This window comes from Pristis pectinata, chromosome 2 (assembly GCF_009764475.1).
Source record: "Pristis pectinata isolate sPriPec2 chromosome 2, sPriPec2.1.pri, whole genome shotgun sequence".
NCBI lineage: Eukaryota > Metazoa > Chordata > Chondrichthyes > Rhinopristiformes > Pristidae > Pristis > Pristis pectinata.
In genome coordinates, this window is record NC_067406.1 from 45,595,519 (window position 1) to 45,620,267 (window position 24,749).

General features: G+C 40.6%; 1 protein-coding gene across 1 annotated transcript in view; it reads left to right on the forward strand.

The window, feature by feature from the left end:
• The window catches only part of LOC127580699 (phospholipid-transporting ATPase ID-like), a 150,176-nt gene that overhangs the window by 17,041 nt on the left and 108,386 nt on the right, over positions 1-24,749 (forward strand). Inside the window, 1 exon segment of the mRNA XM_052034465.1 lies at positions 16,805-16,890. Coding sequence (XP_051890425.1) covers positions 16,848-16,890 — 43 coding nt within the window. The 5' untranslated portion in view covers positions 16,805-16,847.

The window sequence follows — 24,749 nt, forward strand, 5'->3', positions numbered from 1 at the left end:
GTAATCAATACAGTTAACAGAATATTATCATTTATAGTGTGGCAATTGAATGCAAAATTAGGGAGGTTATGTTTCAGTTGTATAGTGCCTGATGAGACCAGATCCAAAGTCCTCTGCACAGTATTGCTTTCCTTATTTAAGGAAAGAAGTTGATGCTTTAGAAGCAGTTCAGAGAGGGTTTAGTAGACTAATAGCTGAAATCCATGGGTTGTCTTATGACGAAAGGCTGGACCTTTCTGCCACAGTTTTGCGTTGTGCCTTATTTTTTGGCAAACAAGGGAAACAGCCATGACACCCCCTTGAGAGCTATTGAGTAAATGATCCTGCTCTCTTCTGAGTCACAAACAGCTGTTTCCACACCAGAGTAAGAATAGACTTTCTCCTAAGCCATAGAGATCCTGCTTCCCACTTTGAACATTAAGTAAAACCAATTTGCTCCACTACTCTCATTCTATTGTTCTTCAGATCTAAGCTTTAAGTTAAGATAATTTAAAATATATTTCCCTGCCAAAGTGAGCAGTTTCACATTTTCCCACATCATACTCTATTTGCCAATTTTTTTTATCCATTCATATAGTCTACCTATATCTATTTGTAACTCTTATGTTCTCTTTACAACTTCACCCACCTTTGCTACATGGACTAACTTGTTTCTATCTTTCTCTGATGAAGTGTCTCAGATCTGAAACATTAATTGTTTCCACTGATGCTGACTGACTTTCTGTGTTTTTTCCAATATTTTCTGTTTCTGTTTCAGATTTGCAGTATCTGAATTTTTTTTATTTTCATTAAGTGAAACTGGTGACTGGCAGCTGACATGTACATTGTGTCCAGGGATACATTTCAATGAGAAAGGAAGAAAGGGTTACATGATCAGATGCCAGATAGAGCATTTCCTCCAGCCTTGCCACTCACAATGAACTTGTCTGTAATTTCCATGGTCACTTCTTTTAATTATGATGGGCTGCTCACCTACTCCCCAATTTTTGCAAAATTAAGGCATTAAATTTAAAGAAAAGAGTATATTATAGTTTGTGGCTTGTTAGTGGGATGCTCAAGAGTTGGAAGGAATTGCAGGAACCAGGGCTCAGTGAGTTGGAGGAAGCATGGAAACTGGGATCCGGTAAGTGGAAGGAAGCATGAGAACCAGATACTGATGAATGGAAGCAGAGTGAAAGAACAGTGCCTGGTGAGTCGGAAGGGAGCGCAGCACTATCCCTTTGCCTCCATGGATGCTCCCTGATCTGCTGAGTTCTTCCAGCAGTTTATTTTTTGCTCAGGATTTCTGAATGGTCAGATAGTGGATTATTGTAATTTTACTGTAGCCACCAACATAAGTAGAAATACAAAAAAGTTCTTTAGGCATATAAATTGTAAAAGGGCAGTAAATGGAGAAATGGTGCTCACAAAGGACAAAAATAGGAACTTGCAAATGGATGCTGAAGGCTAAGTGAGTACTTTGGACTTGCCCTCACATTCACTATTCTAACGTAATAGTGAAGGAGGAGATGGGGGAGACACTGGGTATATTAAAATTTGATAGCATGGAGATACAGCTCTCCTCCAGTTATTGAACGGTTACTTCATAAAATTTTGCTACAATAAAGGTTTTATTTAATTTGTCCCTTAACAAAGATTTAATTTGCTACTTCAAAGACACGGGAACATCTTTGGAGACTGTCTTTCAATCTCAGGTCTATAAAAACTAGTAACATTTAACAGTCTTTTTGATTGGTTCAATGGGATTGAGTCTGTTAAATAAACATGCTTTTTAAAATGCATCAAAAATAAAATCTTGAGCACCTGTGCTCTGCCATCTGGCAATAAGGGACCATTTGGGGAATGACTTGCATGTTTCAGCTTGGCAAAAACAAGTGCAGTTTGCTGTTGATTTACTGCATCCTTACAAGGAGGAAATTGACCAGCTTCTGACTTTTCTCGCCATCCAAAGCAACTGAAATCCCCTGCAAAAGTTAAGTGTTTACTGTACATTTTATGCTATGCAATTTTCACACAATGGAAGATTATTTTGGAACCTAAACCCTTCGTAAACTGGGGGAGGGTTGAACGAGAAAAGTTGGCTGAACTTAAAAACAGGAGATGCTGGAAGCACTTTGCAGTTCTGGTAGCATCTGTGGAAGAAGAAACTGTTAACGTTTCAGGTCCTAGACCCTTTGTCAGAACTGTGAAAGAGAGAAATCGAGTTACTTTTCAGTAGTAGAGAAGCTAGGGAAGGGATAGGTAAAACAAAGGGAATGGCTTTGATTGGATGAGACCAAATGACTTAAAAGTGGCAGTTAGATGCCTATTATAGTTACTTGTCTGCAGTTATGTGTTGCTAACAGCAAAGCTGTGGGACATGGCCAGCAGGCAAGATTATATAAATGGAAAGAACAAACCTGAGCCAAAATGATTACAAGCGGCAAAGGCCAGCTCTGATACAAACAGAAAGTAAGAGCGTGGTAGACTTGGAGGCAGATGCTCAGCAAATGAAGTTTAAAGTGGAGAAATGAGAGGAAATGTGAGGTGATGCATTTTGGTGGGAAGAATAACATGGGAAATATGTGCAAAAATCATGGAAAGTGGCAATACAGGTTGAGTAAGGCATACACATTTCTGGGCTTAATAGTGACATTGAGTATAAAGGCAGGAAAGTTGTGCCAAAACTTTGTAACACAAACACTGGTACTGCCTTCACTGGAGTATTGTGTTCATTTCTAGTTGTTAAATTATAGAAAGGATGCAAAAGCATTAGAGAGGGTCCAGAAAAGATATTTGAGAATGGTTCTTGAATTGTGAGGTTATAGTTACAAGAGTGGATTAGAGAGGCTGAGATTCTGTAGAGAAGAAAAGGCTGAGGGGAGATTTAAAATGATGTGGGTTCTTGACAGAGTAGATGGTGGGAAGCTGTTCCCTTTTGTGGAAGGATCGAGGACTAATGTTTACAGGTATGAACTAAAGGGGAAAAGAATCAGAGTGACACGAGAAAAGCCTTTTTCATACAGTGTGTCATTGGAATATGGGATGATCTGCTTGCTGATGTGGTGGAGGCAGATTCCTTTCTGGCTTTCAAGACAGAATTGGATATTTTATGGTGAAAACAAATTTGTAAGGCTACAGAGAAAGAGCCAGGGGTTATTTGTCTGTAACAAAACTAACAGAATTAGTTTGTTTAGAAAATGTAGGAAATACACTTCTAAGTTTGTGTCCATTGGTATATCAGTATGTATTGCTAAATGGTACGTAGCTAATTTAGGAGGTTTTTATTAGGGCACCTGATTTGCTAGTTATGTTTTAATTTGCTTAAATTGTAGATTCTCAATAATAGAAATATCATTACAATATATATCATTTTGGACAAATATTTCCATGAGACTTAAGAGTTTGTAAAATAAATAGAATTTCACCTGATGGAATTTGTAAATTGGGTATTGCCATTGCTGGAATAAAAAAAACAGAAAAAGCTGGAATGCTCATCAATCAGGCAACATGTGCAGAGAGAGAAACCGAATTTACTGGATTTGTGCTGTAAAATAAATTGAACTTTCTGCTGAAAGTTAGGGCTACTCTTTCATGGTGTAGGTGCTTAGTTAATAAATTGATGTATAGAATGTGTGAACAGAAGCCAAGAGGAAAGGGTAAGTTTTTTTTTCCGATAGAAGAATGAGCCATTGTGGTTCAGTGCTAAAAAGGGAATAATGGGGAAGATGTGTTTGGTGCTGGCATTTGTGCTGGAGAAAAATAGTGGAGGATAATCTATCGAATGTGGAAGCTGTGGATTTATTAGCTATTCTGCTGCTCTCAACTTGCACCTCTTCTGGATCCTATTCTTTTGCCAGGCTGGAGAACTTTAATAATGATGAAAGGATTGCCTGTGTTGAGGTTGTTTAATTTTGAAGCAGAGGAGAGTTTAATTGAGGAGTATAAAATTAAAAGAGGCCTTGGCAGAGTAACCAGTTTGCCGCAGAGGCTGAAACCATTTTTCATATTGATTTTCATCATCACCACCAACAATCCCATTCCTTCCCATGACCTTCCATGCAACTGCAGGACTTGTAATACCTCACATTTTGACTCCTTCTATCCTACAGACCATGGCCTCAAATATCCTTTTCATCTTAAAAAGCAATTTACTTATTCTTCTTAAAGTTTAATATATTTGCTGGTCACAATTAATTCTCTTCATTGGGGAGACCAAATAAAGATTGGGCATCTGCTTTGCATAATACCTCCATTCAGTTAACAAGCTTAACCCTTAGATTCTTGCTGTATGTCATATTAATTCTTCATGCCACTCCTATTCCAATTGATGTCCTTGATCTCCTTTATCATTCTAAAGAAGCTCAAGAAAGGAATGGGATGTTGGTGGTGATGATGAAAATCAATATGGAAAATGGTTTCAGCCTCTGTGACAAACTGGTTACTCTGCCAAGGCCTCTTTATCTTTCAGTTTGGCACAGTGGTGCAATGGATAAATTACTGGACGAGGAACCTAGAGTCCTAGACTGACAATCCAGCTACCTGAATTCAAATCCTACCATGGCAACTGTGAAACTTAAATTTGATCAGGAAATTAAAGTTGTTAGATTGTCATAAAAACCCAATGCTGGAGGAACTCAGCAGGTCAGATGGCATCTGTGGAGGAAAATGGACAGTTGATATTTTGGGTCGAAACCCTTCGTCTGGACTGAAAGATAGAGGGGGAGAGAGGGAGGGTTCCACCCCTTCAATTAATCTTTTTAAACTGGCTATCTCCCCTCTACAATTATGGCGTTTAAAATGCATTTGGACAGGTACTTGGATTGGAAAGGAAAAGAGGGATATGAGCCTAACACGGACAAATGAGATTAGCATAGATAGGCATTATGGTGGGCATAGACAAGTTGGGCTGAAGGGCCTGTTTCTGTGGCATACAGCTCCATGACTAAGACTATTATACCTTGACAGGATGAATAAAAAAGACATATTTCCCTTACATAGAGGTCAATGATTAAAGGACATAAACATAAGTGTGGAGAGAGAAACACAGTTTGAATATTTCAAGCTGATAACCTTTCTTTAGAACTGTGAAATCAATTGACAAGAATGGGGAGGAATTGAGAGCTCAAAGAGAGTGGTTATTGTAGGGTAGATTCCAAGAGAAAATTGATGACACAGATTGCTGTCAAGTAGGAGAGTGCCGAAGACTTGCTAATGCAGCTCCTCGGTCAGGAAAAATATGGGAGGACACAGGAGGGAAAAAAAACCCTACAGGAACAGAAGTTGCTGGAAATCTGATAAAGAGAAGAATGTTGGAAACATCTAGCAGGTCAGGCAGCATCTCTGGAGAGAGAAAATGTGAGTTGGATCAGAAATGGATTGTAAAGCTCCATTTCCAGGAAATGCCTTCAGTTTGGCCAGCTTGAGCGCTGGGTTTCAGTGCTTGAGCATTGGCTGGAGGCATAGTGCTTGCACGAGACTGAAAATTATGTAGATAGCACATTTTTAGAGATGATCACCCTGCAACTAAAGGAAAGTCATTGAGAGAAGGAACGGATGACCACCAGGCAGAGGAAGGGTGGCAGGCAAGTAGCCAGTGAACCTCAAAGTGCATCTCGTTCCAAAACCATTTCTGCACATTGTAAAATGTTGGGAGTGAATGTATCCCTGAGGATTTCAGCCAGAGCCAAATCATGACACTATGGGTGGCTCAGCTGCACAAGGAGGGAGGAGTAAGACCCTAGGGGCAAATTCAAACAGTAGGAAATTCAACAGCGAGAGGAATAAACAAGTGCTTCTGTGCCTGTAAACGTGAAACCAGGATGATGTATTCTCTCTCTGGGGCCAGTGTCAAGTATGCCAAAGAACAATTGCAGGGTATTGGAAAGGGAAAGTGTAAACAGCCAGAGATTCTGGTTTGCGTTGGTACCAATGGCATTTGTAAAAAGAGGGATGAGGTCCTGCAGCATGGATTTACTGAATGAGGTAGCATATTCAAAAGCATGACTTCTCAGGTTGTAACCTTTGGATTACCTCAGGTGTCATTTGCTAGTGAGTATTGGAATAAGAAGATAGGTCAGGGGAGTGGGACACAGAGTAGATGTATAGTCAGCGGGAAGTAGTACAGTTAAATATCAAAGGAAAAGTAGTCAGAGCACATATAGACATATAAGGCACATGAAAGGAAAGGAGGGCTATATTGTATCTATTTTAATGGAAGGAATCAGTGTAGTAAGCCTAATGAACTTAGAGTGTTGATCAGCCATGGGAATATGAATTGTTGCTATCACAGGGTCATGGTTGAAGGAAGGACAGGATCTGCAACTCAACATCCAGGGTATAGAATCTCCAAGCATGATAGGGTAGAGGTGTGTAAAGGAAGAGGGTGATTGATTGAAGAGTCCATTACTTTGGAAAAAGGGAGAATATCCTAAGAGGGTCTTCAAATGCAGCTGCGTAAGTAGAGCTTAGAAATAAAAAAAGGGTGATCACTTTGCTGGGAGTATACTACAGGCCTTCTAACAGTCAGCAGGAGATAGAGAAGCAGATATGTAGACAAACCTTACAGATGTGTAGAATAATGAGGTTATAGTAGTATACGATTTCAGCTTCCCTCATATTAACTGGGATGGCCTCAGTGTGAAAGACTTAAGAGAAGCTGGAATTTTTAAGCTGCATCCGGAGAGCTTTTTGGTATTGGTTTATTATTGTCACTTGTACCAAGGTACAGTGAAAAACTTGTCTTGCAAACTGATCATACAGGTCAATTCATTACACAGTGCAGTTACATTGAGTTAGTACAGGGTGCATTGAGTTAGTACAGGTAAAAACAGTAACAGTACAGAGTAAAGTGTCACAGCTACGAGAAAGTGCTGTGCAATAAGGTGCAAGGTCCAACAAGGTAGATCGTGAGGTCATAGTCCATCTCATTGTATAAGGGAACTGTTCATTAGTCTTATCACAGCGGGGTAGAAGCTGTCCGTAAGTCTGGTGGTACGTGCCCTCAGGGAATGACTTACGGACCCGATGGAAGAGGAGAGAAGAGAGAATGTCCTGGGTGGGTGGGGTCTTTGATTATGCTGGCTGCTTCACCAAGACAACGTGAGGTAAAGACAGTCCAAGAAGGGAGGCTGGTATCTGTAATGCGCTGGGCTGTGTCCCACAACTCTCTGCAGTTTCTTGTGGTCCAGGCAGAGCAGTTGCCATACCAAGCCGTGATACATCCAGATAGGATGCTTTCTATGGTGCATCGGTAGAAGTTGGTGAGAGTCAAAGGAAACAAACCAAATTTCTTAGGCCTCCTGAGGAAGTAGAGGTGCTGGTGAGCTTTCTTGGCCGTGGCATCTACATGATTTGACCAGGACAGTCTTGGTGATGTTCACTCCCAGGAACTTGAAGCTCTCAACCCTCTCTACCTCAGCACCATTGACGTAGACAGGTGCACGTACACCGCCCCCTTTCCTGAAGTTAATGACCAGCTCTTTTGTTTTGTTGACATTGAGGGAAAGGTTGTTGTCATGACACCATTCCACTAAGCTCTCTATCTCCTTCCTGTACTCTGACTCATCGCTGTTTGAGATATGGCCTACAACGGTGGTATCATCTGCAAACTTGTAGATGGAGTTAGAGCAGAATCTGGCCACACAGTCATGAGTGCATAGGGAGTAGAGTAGAGGGCTGAGGACGCAGCCTTGTGGGGCACCAGTGTTGAGAATAATCGTGCCAGAGGTATTGCTGCCTATCCTCATTGATTGCGGTTTGTTTGTTAGAAAGTCAAGGATCCAGTTACAGAGGGAGGTGTTGAGTCCTAGGTCTCGGAGTTTGGTGACAAGCTTGCTTAGGATTATTGTATTGCAGGCAGAGCTGTAGTTAATAAACAGTAGTCTAACGTAGGTGTCTTTACTGTCCAGCTGCTCCAGAGCTGAGTGTAGGGCCAGGGAGATGGCATCTGCTGTAGACCTGTTTTGGCGATAGGCGAATTGCAGTGGGTCCAGGTTGTCTGGTAGGCTGGAGTTGATGCGTGCCATGACCAACCTGTCAAAGCACTTCATGATGGTGGATGTCAAGTCCAACCAGAGAAAGGGCAGTACTCAGCCTATTTTCGGGGAATGTAACTGGACAAGTGGTTGAAGTGTCAGTGGGAGAGCATTTTGGAAATAGTGACCTTAACTTTGTAAGTTTCAAGCTAGATATGGAAAAGCATGAGGATGGTCTAGAAGTTAAGGTCCTGAATTCAATATCATGAAACAAGATCTGGCAAAAGTGGGCTAGGAGTAACTAAGTTCAATTAAGTCTATAAGCAGGACTTATTTAAAAGTGAAATAATGAGAGTTCAGGCCAATATGTTCCCATAAGCTTGACAGGCAGGTACAACAATTCCAAGGATATTTGGGGGTGGATTAAAAAAAAACAAAGGATGCGTATGGCAGTTATAGAGTACTGAAAATGAGGGAAGCCCTTCATGAGTATGGAAAGTGTAAAGGGGATACCCAAAACTAGAAATTAGGGCAAAGAGGGGTCATGAACTATCACTGTCAGTCAAGATTAAGGAAAATCCCAAAACATTTTATATCAAGGGTAAGAGGGTAACAGGGAAAGAGTCGGGTCCATTAGGGACCGGAGGACAATCTGCACGCAGCCAGTGGAGGTGAGGGAGGTCTTAGTGAATACAGATGAGCTCTATTCATTTAAGGAGAAGGACATTGCAGTTGGAGAATACAGGTAAATTTGGTAAATTGGTTTACTACTGTCACGTGTACTGAGGTAGAGTAAAAAACTTTGTTTTGCATGCCATCCACACAGATCACTTCATCAGATCAGTATATCAGGGTAGTACATGCAATAACAGAATGCAGAGAATAGTGCTACAGTTAGAGGAAGTACATAGTGTTATATTTATAGAGAAAGTGCAGTGCAGGCAGAAAATAAGGTGCAAGGCCATGACAAGGTGGATTGTGAGGACAAGAGTCCATCTTATCATACAAAAGGTCCGTCAGTCATCTTAAAACTGGGATAGAAGCTATCCTTGAGCATGGTGGTATATGCTTTCAAGCTTTGGTAAATTGGTTTATTATAGTCACGTGCATTGAGGTGTAGTGACAAACTTGTTTTGCATACAGTTCATACAGATCAATTCATTACAACAGTGCATTGAGGTGGTACAAGGTAAAACAATAACAGAGTGCAGAATAAAGTATTACGGTTACAGAGAAAATGCTGTGCAGACAGACAATAAGGTGCAAGGTCTTAACTGAGTTAGATTGTGAGGTCAAGAGCCCATCTTATCGTACTAGGAAACTGTTTAGTAATCTTATAACAGCAGAATAGAAGCTGTCCTGAGCCTAGTGGTACATGCTTTGAGGCTTTTGTATCTTCTGCCTGATACAAGGAGGGAGAAGAGAGAATGTCCAGGGTCAGTGGGATCTTTGATTATGTTGGCTGCTTTACTGAGGCAGAGAGAAATGTAGACAGTCCTTGGAGGGGAGGCTGGTTTTCATGATGTGCTGAGCTGTGTACACAACCCTCTGCCGTTTCTTGTGGTCTCAGGCAGAGCAGTTGCCCTGCCAAGCATTGATGCATCTAGACAGGATGATTTCTATGGTACATCTGTAAAATGAGGGTCAAAGGGGACATGCAAAATTTTTTTTAGCCTCTTGAGGAAGTAGAGGCGCTGGTGTGCTTTCTTGGACATGGCGTCTATGTGATTGGACCAGGACAGGCTATTGGTGATGTTTACTCCTAGGAACTTTAAACTCTTAACCATTTCCACCTGAGCACCATTGATGTAAACGGAGCATATGCACTGCCCCGCCCTGCTTCCTGAAATCAATGACCAGCTCTTTTGTTTCACTGACATTGAGGGAAAGGTTGTTGTCAATGATTGTTGCTCTCCATCTCCTTCCTGTACTCCGACTCATTGTTATTTGAGATTCGGCCCACTAATGTGGCGTCATCTGCAAACCTGTAGATGGAGTTAGAACACAATCTGGCCACACAGTTATGAGTGTATAGGGAGTAAGGTAGTGGGCTGCGGATCCAGCCTTGTGGGGCATCAGTATTGAGGATAACCATGGTGGAAGTGTTACTGCCCGTCCTTGGACTCTGTCTTTACCTCTCGTTGTCTTGGTGAAGCAGACAGCCTAAGCAAAGACCCCACCCACCCGAGACATTCTCTCTTCTCTTCTCTCCTCTTCCATCGGGTAGAAGATACAGGTGCCTGAGGGCACTTACCACCAGACTTAAGGACAGCTTCTACCCACTGTGGTAAGACTATTGAATGATGAGATGGACTATGACCTCACAATCTACCTTGTTGGGACCTTGCACCTTATTGCACTGCACTTTCTCTGTAGCTGTGACACTTTACTCTGTACTGTTACTGTTTTTACCTGTACTACATCGATGCACTTTGGACTGACTCAATGTAACTGCACTGTGTAATGAATTGACCTGTACGATTGGTTTGTAAGACAAGCTTTTCACTGTATCTCGGTACAAGTGACAATAATAAACCAATACCAATACCTTACTGATTGTGGTCTGTTGGTCAGGAAGGCAAGGATCCAGTTGCAAAGGGAGGTGTTGTGTCCCAGGTCTAGGAGTTTGGAGAGGAGTTTGCTTGAAATTATGGTACCAAGGTGAAACACTACACTGAACAGTAGTCTGACGTCAGTGTACGTATTATCCAGATGCTCCAGAGATGAGTTTAGGGCTAGGGAAATGGCATTCGTTGTGGATCTGTTTTGGCGGTAGCGAATTGCATTGGGAGGTTGCCTGGGAGGCTGGAGTTGATGTGTGCCATGACGAGCCTCTCGAAGTTCTTCATGATAGTTGACGTCAGACCCACGGGACTGTAGTCATTAAGGCATGTTACCTTATTTTTCTTACGTACAGGGATGATAGTGGTCTTCTTAAAGCAGGTGGGAACCTCAGATTGAAGCAGGGAGAAGTTAAAAATATCTGCAAATACCCCCACCAGCTGATCTGCACAGGATCTGAGGACACAGCCAGGGACTCCATCTGGGCCAGATGCTTTCCGTGAGTTCACTCTCCAGAAGAGTGATCTGACGTGTGCAATGGTGACTGTGGATGCAAGTGCGTTGGAGGCCATTGGGACGGGTGGTGACATACCATTCCCCGTCTGTTGAAAATGTGCATAGAATGCGTGAAGCTCATCAGGGAGGGATACGCTGTTCTTGGCAATGCTGCCTGATTTTGTTTTGTAGCCTATTATAGCATGTAAGCCCTTCCACAACGGACAGCTGGTGTGGGACTTGATTTTGGACTGGTATTGTCTCTTGGCATCCCTGATAGCTTAATGAAGGTTGTACCTCAATTTCTTGTGTAGGTCAGGGTCACCCGATTTGAATTCCGCAGACCTGGACTTCAGTAGGGAGTGGATCGCTCAGTTCATCCATGGTTTCCAGTTTGGGAACACCTGGATTGACCTCTTTGGTACACAGTCCTCAACACACTTGCTGATAAAGTCTGTGATGGTGGTGACATACTCATTTAGGTTGGCTGCTGAGTATTTGAGTATGGACCAGTCTGCCAACTCAAGGCAGTCATGTAGAAACTCATCTATGTCCTCAGACCACCACTCTACGACTTTCTGTACTGGGTCCTCGTGTTTCAGTTTCTGATTGTATGCAGGGCGAAGGAGTACAGTCTGGTGGTCTGATTTACCAAGTGTAGGTGGGGAATGGATTGGTAGGCAGCTTTGATGGTTGTGTAGCAATAGTGAAAGGTGTTTGGGCCCCTGGTGGGACAGGCGATGTGCTGGTAGTATTTTGGTAACGCACTCTTGAAGTCAGCCTGGTTGAAGTCACCGTCCATGATGAACAGGGCCTCAGGGTATACTGTTACAGGGCTGTTGAACATGGAGTATAGTTCATTGAGTGCAGATGTTGACTGCCATCAGTAAGGCTGAAGTAAACTCTCGTGGCAGGTGGTATGGGCACCACTTCATCGTTAGATATTTCAAGTCTGGTGAGCAGGAACTTGCCAGGGCCATCACATCCAAGCACCACGTGGAGTTGCTTACTAAGCAGACCCCTTTGCCTCTTACTTTGCCCAAGGTCGCCGTATTGTCCATCTGATGAATTGAGAAGCTCTTGGGTTGCATGGCGCAATCAGGTGAAGCAGATGTAAGCCACTTTTCGGTGAGACAGATGGAGGGGAACAGGGAAATTCTGGAATATGTTATCATTAAAAAGGAGGAGGTATTAGATGTCATAGCATGCTTAAAGGCAGATAAATCCCCAGGGCCTGTTGAAGTATATCTCAGCTGTTATGGGAGGCAAGGGATGAGATTGCTAGAGCTCTGGTAAAGATTTTTAAATCTTTGCTGGCCTCAGGTGGGGTACCAGATGACAGGAGAGCAGCAAATGTGGTATCTTTATTCAAGAAAACCAACAATAATTACAGGACTGTGAGACTAATTTCATTGGTAGAGACGTTATTGCAAAAAATTCCAAGGGACAAGATTAATTTACATCTGGAAAGGCAGGATTAATCAAAGATCACTCTGTCAGGGTAGTGCACTTTATGTAGTTTATACTGACATCAGTATGACCTTCAACAAGACCCCACATGGGAAACCAGTACAACAGATCCAAGGCAAGTTAGCAAATATAATCCAAAATTGGCTTGGTAATAGGAGGCAGAGGGTAATGGTGGGGTTTGTTTATGTGACTGGAAACACGTGACCAGCAGTGTACCACAGGGATTGGTGCAGGGACCCTTACCATTTGCGACATACATTATCAGTTTGGATATGATGGTATGAGGTCTGATTAGTAAGTTTGGAGATGACACAAAAATTGGTGGTGTTATAGTGAACAGGACAGTTGTAGGCTGCAGAAAGATATTGATCACTTGGTAAGACTGCAAGAACAATGATTAGTGTGAGATGATGTACTTTGGGAGGAGTAATAAGGATAGGACATATTAATTATTTGGACCCTAAGGAGTACTGAGGAACAGAGGAATCTTGATGTACAAGTCCAAAGATCTCTGAAGGTGGCAACACAGATAGATAAGGTGAAAAAGGCGGTATATGGGATACTACCTTCCCTAGCCTGGGTATAGAATATAAGACTAGGGAGGTTATGTACAACTTTATAACACATTGATTTTGCTACATCTGGAGGACTGTGTGCGGTTCTGGCCGCCACACTGTAGAAAGGATGTGATTGCACTAGATAGGATGCAGAGGAGATTCATCAGGATGTTGCCTGAGGTGAAGCATTTCAGTTATGAGGAGGGACTGGATAGGTTGGCTTTGTTTTCCTTGAAGCGTACTGTGGGGCCTGTTTGAAGTATATAAAATTATGAGGGGCATAAATTGGGTAGATTGGAAGAAACTTTTCCCCAAAGTAGAGGCATAAAAAACTATAAGGCATTGGATGAGGGTAAGGGGTAAGAAGTTTAGAGGGGGTCTGAGGAGGAATTTTTTTCACCCATAGTATGGTTGGCATATGGAATGCACTGCCTGAGTTGGTGATGGAAGCAAGGACTCTCATGTTTAAGAAGTATTTGGATCAGCTAAGGCATAGAAGGCTATGACCAAGTGTTGGTAAGTGGGATTAGTATAGATGGGCACTTGATAGTCAGTTTAGGCATAATGGGCTGAATGGCCTTTTTCTGTGATGTATGACTCTGTGACTCAATGACTCAAAAAAACTAAATATTGGAATGTAAATACATCAGCAACTAAAGTGAACCCAGGATTATTTACTTCTGTATATTTCAGACTGTGGTAAGTGCAATGTTAATAATAAAGTCCTTTAGGTAAAAATTTAACCCGAAAGCATCTTGTGGTTTGCAGCAAGGAACTGCTATCAAGCTCAGTAATAGAACAGTTGGTGGCACTATTGCTTTATTCTCTCTCCTTTTGGTCTGCATTACTGCCATCTACAGCCAAATCTAAATGCAGATAAAACTTATTTCACCAGGGATGATTTCTTTTGGGCAACAGGTGATTTAAAGCTTAAATGCAATTGCAAAATGTGATTGGTGCTTCCAGGCAGTGTATACTGGGTAATTATGTCCCCGTTGCTCATGCATTTGATGCAGTGACAATAACATGCAATTTATGTTTGATGTTGCTGCAAAATTTAAGTGCACATGCACACTTCAGAAACCATTTGGACTTCAATTATAAGAGAAAGTTTTAACAGGCATGCTTGAACATAAGTTGAAAGATCCTCCTTTACCTGAGTGGCCAAAGATGACCATTTATCTTTCTGTGATGGATCAGATATCTCTGTTTCTTGTAAGGCCTTCTATTATCTTTGGGGTAGGGGAAGGGTATTCAATTTTTATGATCCTTCTGCATACTCTACTTTGAAGCTAAATTGTCCCAATATCTGTGAGACAAGCATGGCTCCCAACCCTGTATTCAACCAACTGCTTGAGAAAAGTTGCAAGCCACTACTTGAAGAGATGGATACTGTTGAGAACTGCCACTTTGATAGCTGTTGATATGGCAGGAGGTGACACTTATAATTTTGTAATTCTCACACAATCTTTGAAATCATATGTGGTAGCTGCATGTCACTATACTGAAAAGCTGGGATTCATGATGCTTATACATGTAGAACATTTTGCATGTCGTGTATAACAAAGAAATCATTCCTCCAAAGTTCCACCAGAGACTAATGTGAGTTCCCTGTGTACCATTAATGTCTACTCTCAGCCATCTGACATCCATGGGGGAGGGGGAGGTGCCAGTTTCATGAGAATTGCTCAAAAATATTACTGTACATCATACACTTGTATTCTATGCATAAACCTTTAAATAAATCACTGAGCTATATGCCATCTCTTACCCTTTCAAATAACAATGTTTTAGCCTGAAATTCTATACTTAAAGGCAAAACAGTATGAACGTAAAATACAGCAAAAATAAATCAAATGACTGTACTCGCCATCCTATCTTCAAAGAGGTTGTTGTTGCTAATTAGTGAAATAAGATTCACTGTCTGAGCTTATTTTCAGAAAAACAATCTTATGTACACAATGCACAGGCTCTTGTGTATAGCCTGGCTTGGACTAGGCTACCACTTAAACTAAAATCAGATAATACTAAATGTCAAAAGGGTAGGAAACAATTGCTGTATTCTGGATTAATGGCATTTCATTAGGTTCAACAGAACTTCTTGAGTCGAAGATGAAGGCTGAAGAGATTTAGGCTCACTAACCTTATTGAATTGCTTGCCTGCTTGCCTTCCTTCTTTCATGCAAAAAGTATGACACTTGTAAAGACGTGAGAGACTGAGGATGGGCTGCTATACTGTAGGTTGATGGGAAACAGTGCATCAAGAAAATCACATCTGAACCCGGCACACCAAATTCAAATTTATGCGTCTGAAAAGAAATTCTGAAAATGCCAAATATTCTTAGAAATATTTGCCAGTTACATGACAATTCCAGATGCATAAGTGCCAGATAAATGAGTTTACTGTATTTTAAGGATTTATTTCTGCTTTTGAATTTCTCAGAATTGTTTCACATCGTTGGTTGCATAGTTGGGTCATTAGCCTGGTATTCGGAGATTTGTGCTGTTATCTAGACACATGAGTTTGAAAACCAACTGGGGAATTTAAATTCAAGTAATTGAATGAAATCTGGAATGAAAAAATAGTAGCAGCTTTGGTAATCACAAAATGAATGGTCATCATAAAATGTATCTGGTTTACTAATGTCCGTTATTGAAGGAAATCAGCTATCCTTGTCCGGTTTGACTCTTAACTGCCTTCTATTATAGATCAGCTGCTTCATTTAGGGAGTACAGGGGAATGGACAATAAATTTTAGTCTTGCGATTGATGTTAACTAGTCAATCTTCTGACTGATGGGGTTAGACTGTTGTTTTGCCAAGTGTTTCTTGCAACATTTTCTCTTTCTTGAATTTTGTTTGATAAACTAGGCCTAAGGATGCAAATACTTCTTTGATGAGAGCTACTTTGTTATTAAGATCTAGCTCCGGACCCAGTTTTGCCCTGAGCCTGGATCATCTCAAACACTCCCCTTTGTGAGTCCCATGTCCCTTTGATCTAGAGCTTATCTTATTATGTCTAATATATAGATAGCTCAGGAATCAAACAAGCAAAAATAGGGCCATGAATGGGTATGCAGATAGAAACATAGCAAAATACTTCTGTGTTCCAAAAGGTACCAAGAAAAATTTATGCTTCATTCTTATTGGTCCCTTTCCTATCCTGACTCCAATCTCATAGGAACGTTCTCTTTTTCAGTTTATAGTCATTCTGGAACCTGAGACTGCCCACCTTAAAACCTCTTCCTAGATTATTCCTCAATTTTTAAGAGTCTCCTCATTGTACTCATGCACCTTGTAAAAAAAAAAGCCATTTTTCCAAATTGCCCTTGATACTAATAAACCTGTTCTTGTTAATATTACTTACCATAAGAGGCTCAGCTAATAAGATTCCTTATCTGAAAAGAGTGGAAATAGATACTAAGATTTTTCTACTGTTTTTTTCTATTACTTATTTTGCATTCTATTAACAAAAATGTATATCTATTTAAAGGAAGCTTAAATTTCATAATGTGGGTGTGTTAAACTATGCAAAAATGTGGAATACTCAGATGCCTGCTCAATCCCCATTTTATTAAGTTTTTCCCAATTTGGGGAGAGAACTTTTTATCACAGATTTCTTATCATCATGCAAGTTCCAAGTATTATGGTCTTAACAAACGAACTGGAAAATTAAAAAAAGTGAGGGGGAAGGGGTTAAATGTAACACATTTAAACTAATAATTTAAGCTTCTAATTGTGTTAACTATTCCATTTCCTTTAACAGGAGTTTCATGGATGCATAGAGCATTTAAACAGAAATATTTGGAATGCCACTATTTGGTATAGATTGTACCAAGCCCAAACCTCAAGGTAAATTTTAGAATTTCCTCAGCAGTTTTTGTATCTGTTTTAAATACACCCACACTACAAAGGTCCACTTGTCTTTGTCTCTGTACTAATATGTGATTTTCAAATCATAGAGCATGGAAGGTAATCCATTTGGTGGAGCTCGTGCTGGGTTTGTATAAGAGTAATTGTTTAATCTTATTCCCTGGAGCCCTCAAATGTTTCTTTCTCCAAATACTTACAATTTGTTTTGAAATTGAATCAGTTTCTATTACTCCTTCAGGCAGTCGATCCCAGATCATTCCTGTTTATAAGAATTTGATTCATGAAAAGTAAAAGACCTAGAACTTTTTCTGTGTGTTACGAACCAGCAACAAAAGAAATACACTGAGTCATGATTCAGTGTTAAAAACTACTTTATTAATAGCTACTTATGATAATAAGAAAAATAAAAGTAAAGATGTTAGAATGTTAGAAGTAAAAATGTTAAACCTTAAACATTAACCCCAAAACTAAACTTGTAGTGCGTGTGTGGCAAATCCCCAAACTCCAAGTCCGGGAATGGTTCTTAAAGTTCCAGTCAGCAAGCCATAAAGTGAAACGTGAGCAAAGGCTTCTTCAACAACCACCGTTGTCTGAAGATAAGACGTGCATGTAGAGAGAAAATAGAGAGTAATTACGAAATCCAAATGTTCCATGATGGAACTCAAATGACACCTCAGTGTTTACTTGGTAGTGACTTCCTCACCCCGAAAAGCATCCGAATCGTGGCCGTCCACACAAATACCTGTTTCCTTCTACAGGTCAACAACAAAGTGGACTCCACCGGATTACTTCAAATAATCCATATGTGGATTGTAGTGACAGACACAGTTATTGTTTCTCATCCATCGATAGAGAAACTAGCAGGCTGCTCTCTCTCTCTCTCTCTCTCTCTCTCTCTCTCTCTCTTCTCTGACTGACCGTGACTGACTTCTTCAACAACGTCCTTTATCTTCTGTTGACGTAAGCACGCAACACACACACACACCACTACGCTCTATCTTAAAGGGACATTCACCAATAGTAACCTAGTCCGTAACGTGTCTGAGAAGGCATGTTAATTCAGTGGTTTGTGGTAGGCCAATAGCAGTGGTTTCTCTTTGAGGGCCAATCTTTGCAAATTTCTATAGCATACAAAGTCGAATTAGTTCAGGTCCTACACATTTAGTGTGCTCGAAGGGTTTTACAGTGGAATATGTGAAAGGTAATGAAAGTTGTGGCTCTGGGTCGAGGAAAGTGAGTTGGGGAATCAGTTGGGCTGTTGGGGGGTGGGATGAAGTTATTGGCGAGGATCAGACAAATGATGGCAGGTGGGAGGTTATGTAGGGAAAATCCCAACGAATAATGGAGAGGGTCGGCCTTGTGGTTAACAGAAAAGATAGGTAAAGCAAATGGGGAGGGGAGGGTGGTAAGAGTTGGTCTATCGATTAGAAGGTGGTGATCAGAATGGATGGGTCTGGAGATCTTGAGAAAATGGGCTGTGAAAAATAAGGAAACTTGTTATAGATAATCTGTTGAGGTTGATTTCTAGTGCCAGGCTCCATGGGCATGCATCCAATGAGAAGCACTTTGGAATAGTGGCACAATCTTCACATCTACTAGGAAAGAGCAGAAGGATGATCTAATTTGCTTTCTGCAGCTGAACACACCAGTATTATTTAAAAGGATCATCAACCATTTATCTTTATTAAATCTGGCTGTTGCCAGAATTCCTCACTTTCTTTTGCAAAGGTTTGTTGGGAATGGTGTTCAAGTGCACAAGGAATCAGTTGTTCCTGGGTGCAATAATAGGTCTTCCCTTGAAGCTGAGCATGTGGGAAGATGAGCAGAGACCACAGTGTCACAAACCAGCAACAAAAGAAACACACTGAGCATGATTCAGTGTTAAAAACTATTTTATTAATCACTACTTATGATAATACGTAAAATAAAAGTAAAAATGTTAGTATGTTAGAATTCAAAAATGTTAAACCTCGAACGTTAACCCCAAAACTAAACTCTTCGTGTGTGTGTGTGACAAAGTCCAAAACTCCCAGTTCCTGAATGGTTCTTAAAGTTCAGTTCCGCAAGCCATAAGGTGAAACATGAGCAAGGGCTTCTTCAACAACCACCGTTGTCTGAAGATAAGATGTAGATGTAGAAAAACAGAGAGAGAGTACATACGAAATCCAAATGTTCCACGATGGAACCCAAACGACACTTCAGTGTTTACTCGGTAGTGACTTCCTCACCCCGAAAAGCATCCGAACCGTGGTCGTCCACACACAAATACCTGTTTCCTTCTACAGGTCAGCAACAAAGTGAACTCCACTGGATTACTTCCAACTTCCATACATGGATTTCAGTGGCAAACACAGTTATTGTTTCTCATCCATCGATAGAGAAAACAAGCAGGCTGGTGTCTCTCTCCCTTCTCTCTCTCTCTCCTTCTTCTTCTAACTTCTTCAACAACGTCATTACGTCCTTTATCTTCTATTGACGTAAGCACGCCCCACACACACATACACACACACTCTCTATCTTAAAGGGACTTTCACTGAGTCCGTAACACCTCCCACCTAAAAAAAAATTTTCCCAAGAAAATTTTAATCGCGCATAGTTAGTAATATTAATAATTATCATGCTACACAACTACAGACTATCAGATTAGTACAGATACATGTTTCCCATTTAACATCGGGAAAGACAATCAGCAATCACATTATCTTTGCCTTTAATGTGAGTTATCATGAGATCAAACTCTTGCAAAATTAAACTCCAGTTTAACAGCCTTCTGTTTTTGTTTTTGACTCGGCTCAGAAACACCAATGGGTTATGATCTGTATACACAGTCAATGGTTTCTGAGCGGTGCAAACATATACACTGAAATGTTGCAAGGCTAAAACAAGCGACAGTAATTCTTTCTCTATGGTGGAATAATTCTTTTGATGCTCATTAAATTTCTTTGAAAAGTAAGCTACAGGATGGTCAATATCATCAAGATCACCCTTCTGCAACAACACAGCTCCTGCAGCTTCATCACTGGCATCTACTGCTAATGAAAATGGCTTTTCAAAGTCAGGTGTTCTGAGCACAGGATGGTAGCATAAAATGGCTTTCAGCTTCTTAAATGCTTCTTGACAAGAATCTGTCCAAACAAACTTTACTCCCTTCTTCAGAAGATTAGTTAGGGGAAGAGCAATATCAGCAAAATTTTTACAAAATTTTCAATAATATCCAACCATTCCCAAAAATCTTCTAACAGTCCTCGTACCTGTGGGAATAGGGAACTCAGATATTGCTTGAACTTTTGCCTGAACAGGAGCTTGCTTGCCTTGACCTACAACATAACCAAGATACGTCACAGTGGCATGGCCAAATTCACTTTTAGCCAAGTTAACTGTAAGGTTAGCCTTGGAAAGTCTTTCAAACAACCTTTCTAACGCAGAGATGTGATCTTCCCAAGTATCATTCCCAGTCACTAAGTCGTCAATGTAGGCATCTGTATGTTTTAACCCATGAATCACTGAATTAATCATTCTTTGAAATGTTGCCGGAGCATTTTTCATTCCAAATGGCAAAACATTGTATTCATACAATCCAGAAGGGGTTACGAAGGCTGAAATCTCCCTTCCTCTATCTGTTAATGGAACACACCAGTACCCTTTTAATAGGTCAATCTTTGTAAGAAATTTTGCCTTTCCCACTCTGTCTATGCAATCATCCACCCTAGGAATAGGGTAAGCATCTGACTTTGTTACAGCATTCACTTTCCTGTAATCTGTGCAAAATCTAACAGTTCCATCAGGTTTAGGTACAATAACACAGGGCGAACTCCAATTTGAAGTAGAATGTCTAATAATATCATTTTCCAACATGTATTTTATTTCCTGATCAACAAGTTTACTTTTTTCCACATTCATTCGATATGGGTGTTGTTTGATTGGTTTTGCATCCCCAACATCAACATCATGGGTAATTATCGATGTTCTGTTTGGAACATCTGGGAACAGATTTTTAAATTTTAAAATTAATTCTCTCATCTGTTGTTTTTGTGAAACTTGTAAATGGTCCAACTTCGTTTCAAGGTTCTCCAGGATATTTTGGTTTTTTAGTTTTGATGGAACAATATTTGGTCTAAATTGGCCTTCCTCAACATCAACATCAGGCATTCTAGAAACAACCTTTACACCATCCACCAAGGCCACAACTGAATCCCTCTCATAATAAGGTTTTAGCATGTTTACATGACAGAGTTGTGTTTTCTTGCGTCTATCTGGTGTTTTGATTATATATGTTAGATCAGTCACTCGAGATTCAATAACATAGGGTCCAGAAAAACGAGCTTGCAAGGGATTATTTTGGCTAGGGAAAAATACCAACACCTTTTGCCCCACTGCGAATGTCCTAGGCCGAGCACGTCTATCAAAATATGTCTTCATTCTTATCTGGCTTGTTTTCAGATTCTCTCTCGCTAGCTGGCAGACTCTCTCCAACCGAGTTTTAAATTTTTGGACATAGTCCAACAGACTCAAGTGAACTTCCTCATTAACCCATTGCTCTCTTAACAACTCCAAAGGTCCTCTCACCCTATGTCCAAACACAAGCTCAAACGGACTAAATCCTATTGACTCCTGGATCGATTCTCTAACGGCAAACAAAAGTAAATGGATACCTTCGTCCCAATCCTTGGTGTTTTCAAAGCAATAAGTCTTCAGCATATTTTTGAGAGTAGAATGAAATCTCTCCAGAGCTCCTTGAGATTCTGGGTGATATGCAGATGATACAATCTGCTTTGCTCCCAGCTCATAGACTATTTGTTGAAAAATTTTTGACATAAAATTACTACCTTGATCAGATTGTATTTCTTTTGGCAAACCAAACAAGGTAAAAAATTTTACAAGAGCCTTTGACACCGTCTTGGCCTTAATATTTCTAAGGGGTATTGCCTCTGGAAATCTAGAAGTGGCACACATGATGGTTAACAAATACTGATTTCCAGTCTTAGACTTTGGTAATGGACCAACACAGTCCACAATCACCTTCGAAAAGGGTTCACCAAAAGCAGGAATTGGTTTCAAAGGAGCCACAGGGGGTTTTTGATTTGGTTTACCTACCATCTGACATGTGTGGCAGGTTCGACAAAACATCACCACATCTTTTCTCAAACCAGGCCAATAGAATTGTTTCAAGATCTTCCCTACAGTTTTATTCACACCAAAATGACCACCCAAAGGCATACTATGGGCCAGGTTTAAAATCTCATCCCTATAAACTTTTGGAACAACAACCTGATGAATAACTTCCCATTCCTCAGTAACAGGAACATGAGGAGGTCTCCATTTCCTCATTAACACTCCATTTTTGACATAGTATCCAGTTGGCACTTTTTCAATCTCCTCACATGAGAGTGCTTTTTCTTTCAATTCTGTCAACTCAGGGTCCTTTGTCTGTTCCACCATAAAATCCTTCCTCGACAAAGACAAATCTTTAAATTCAGGCTCACTGTAAGGATGTTGATCCTCCAGTGAAGACAGAAAAGTCTCAGATAAGGCATCATAATTTTCTTCCTGTTTAGGACTGTCACAAGGAACTACATCAGACTGCACCGGACTGTCTGTCTTGGCTAATTCTCTAGCTCTAGCTCGAGTCACCGCACATGATGGGTAAACATCTGGATCATCCTCAGACTCATCAATCCTTGGTTTGGTTGTTAACCGTACCACAGGATCACTTTCTCCATTTGCAAGGTCATTTCCCAATAACAAAGAAACTCCTTCCACTGGCAAACTAGGTCTTATCCCTATCTCGACTGGTCCTTCTACGAACTTTGACTTTAAAATCACCCTGTGAAAAGGGACAGACATGGTCTCACCTGTAACGCCTCGTACTAGATTTACTTCACCAGTGTCACTTTCTTCACCAAAATTTAAAACACTGTCCAGCAAGAGAGATTGACTAGCCCCAGTATCTCTAAGAATTTTCACTGGCACCTGGGGTGACTCATCATTCAGTGAAACAAAACCCTCTGATACATACGAACGGAATTCTTTTCTCACCTCCTCCAACTTTTCCACTTTTCCCTCTTGCAAGGACTGATCTTTAACAGCATCTCCTGAACCTTTTTGATTTTTAATTGCCTGAAAGCAAGCATTGGGCCCAGCTTCCTTCTTTTTCTTCAAAAGGGCACAATTAGATATCACGTGGCCAGGTTTCCTACAGTAATAACAAGTACGCTCAACAGGTTTCTCCAGCCCTGGCTTCTTTTCATCTTTTCCTTTTTGATTACCTCCCAATTTAATCTCCGGTTTCCCTGGATTGTCTTTGTAACTCCTTTGAAAGGTTTTAGGTTGTCCCCATTTGGATTTATGGGTTAAAGCATAATCATCTGCCAACCTAGCAGTTTCTTGTAAAGTTTCCACTGCCTTTTCATTTAAATATGTTGTTAATTCAGCTGGAACACATCTTTTAAAGTCTTCCACTAGTATCAATTCTGTCAATTTATCATAATCCCCATCTACATTTTTAGCCAGGCACCATCGTTCAAAACATATTCTCTTTCCATTGGCAAATTCCATATAAGTCTGATCTGCAGATTTCCTCAAGTCTCTGAATTTTTGTCTATAAGCCTCAGGAACCAATTCATAGGCCTTCAAAATAGCTTGTTTTACCTTGGTATAATCAGCTGCATCCTTTTTGAGCTTTACCTTTAATCACACTCTGTACCATAAGAGCCCATCCTTTCCTTGGCCAGTTTGAACTCACAGCAACCTTTTCAAAATGTTGGAAATACTGATCAACCTGATCTTCTTCAAACGGAGGGACTAATCGAACCTCCCTGCTGGCTGAAAAACCATCATCAGAATCAGATTCCGAACTCCTACGCTTCATTTGTAACTCATGCTGCCTCTTTTTCTCCTCGTTATCCAGCTCCATCCTCTTCAATTCCATCTGCTTCATTGCTAGATCAGCCTCTATCTTCATCTGAGTTATCTTTTGTTCGGCCTCGAATTTCTCTCGTTCGGCCTCTATCTTTAACTGGGTTTGTTCTCGTTCAGCCTCTAATCTCTTTTGCTCTCGTTCAGCTTCTAATTTATTTTGCTCTCGTTCAGCCTCTATCTTTAACTGGGTTTGCTGTCGTTCAGCTTCTATCTTTGCCAGCTGCACCTGTGCCTCAGAAATTGCTATTTCACTGCCAGGAAACTGTTTTAACACTTCCTTCTCAAACACCTTCTTTTCCACATAATGGCCAGCTATCAGTCTCTGAATATCTGCCTTTCTCATAGACTGCTTTACTTCTGTAAGGTTTAGCCTTGTAGCAATCTTTATCAAATCATCCTTTTTCGCCACCTCCAATCCCTTTTGGGTTGGTGACTCCAAAAATGCCTTAATATCCATTGCTGCTGGTTTCCACACACACAAGCCAATTAAAAAGAATTTGGATTGAATCCCGAACAAATCTTGTCAATCTGGGGAATGATCCCAGACGACACTCGTTAACCTTGGGAACTATCCCGGACGAGCCCCCAATTTTGTCACAAACCAGCAACAAAAGAAACACACTGAGCATGATTCAGTGTTAAAAACTATTTTATTAATCACTACTTATGATAATATGTAAAATAAAAGTAAAAATGTTAGTATGTTAGAATTCAAAAATGTTAAACCTCGAACGTTAACCCCAAAACTAAACTCTTCGTGTGTGTGTGTGACAAAGTCCAAAACTCCCAGTTCCTGAATGGTTCTTAAAGTTCAGTTCCGCAAGCCATAAGGTGAAACATGAGCAAGGGCTTCTTCAACAACCACCGTTGTCTGAAGATAAGATGTAGATGTAGAAAAACAGAGAGAGAGTACATACGAA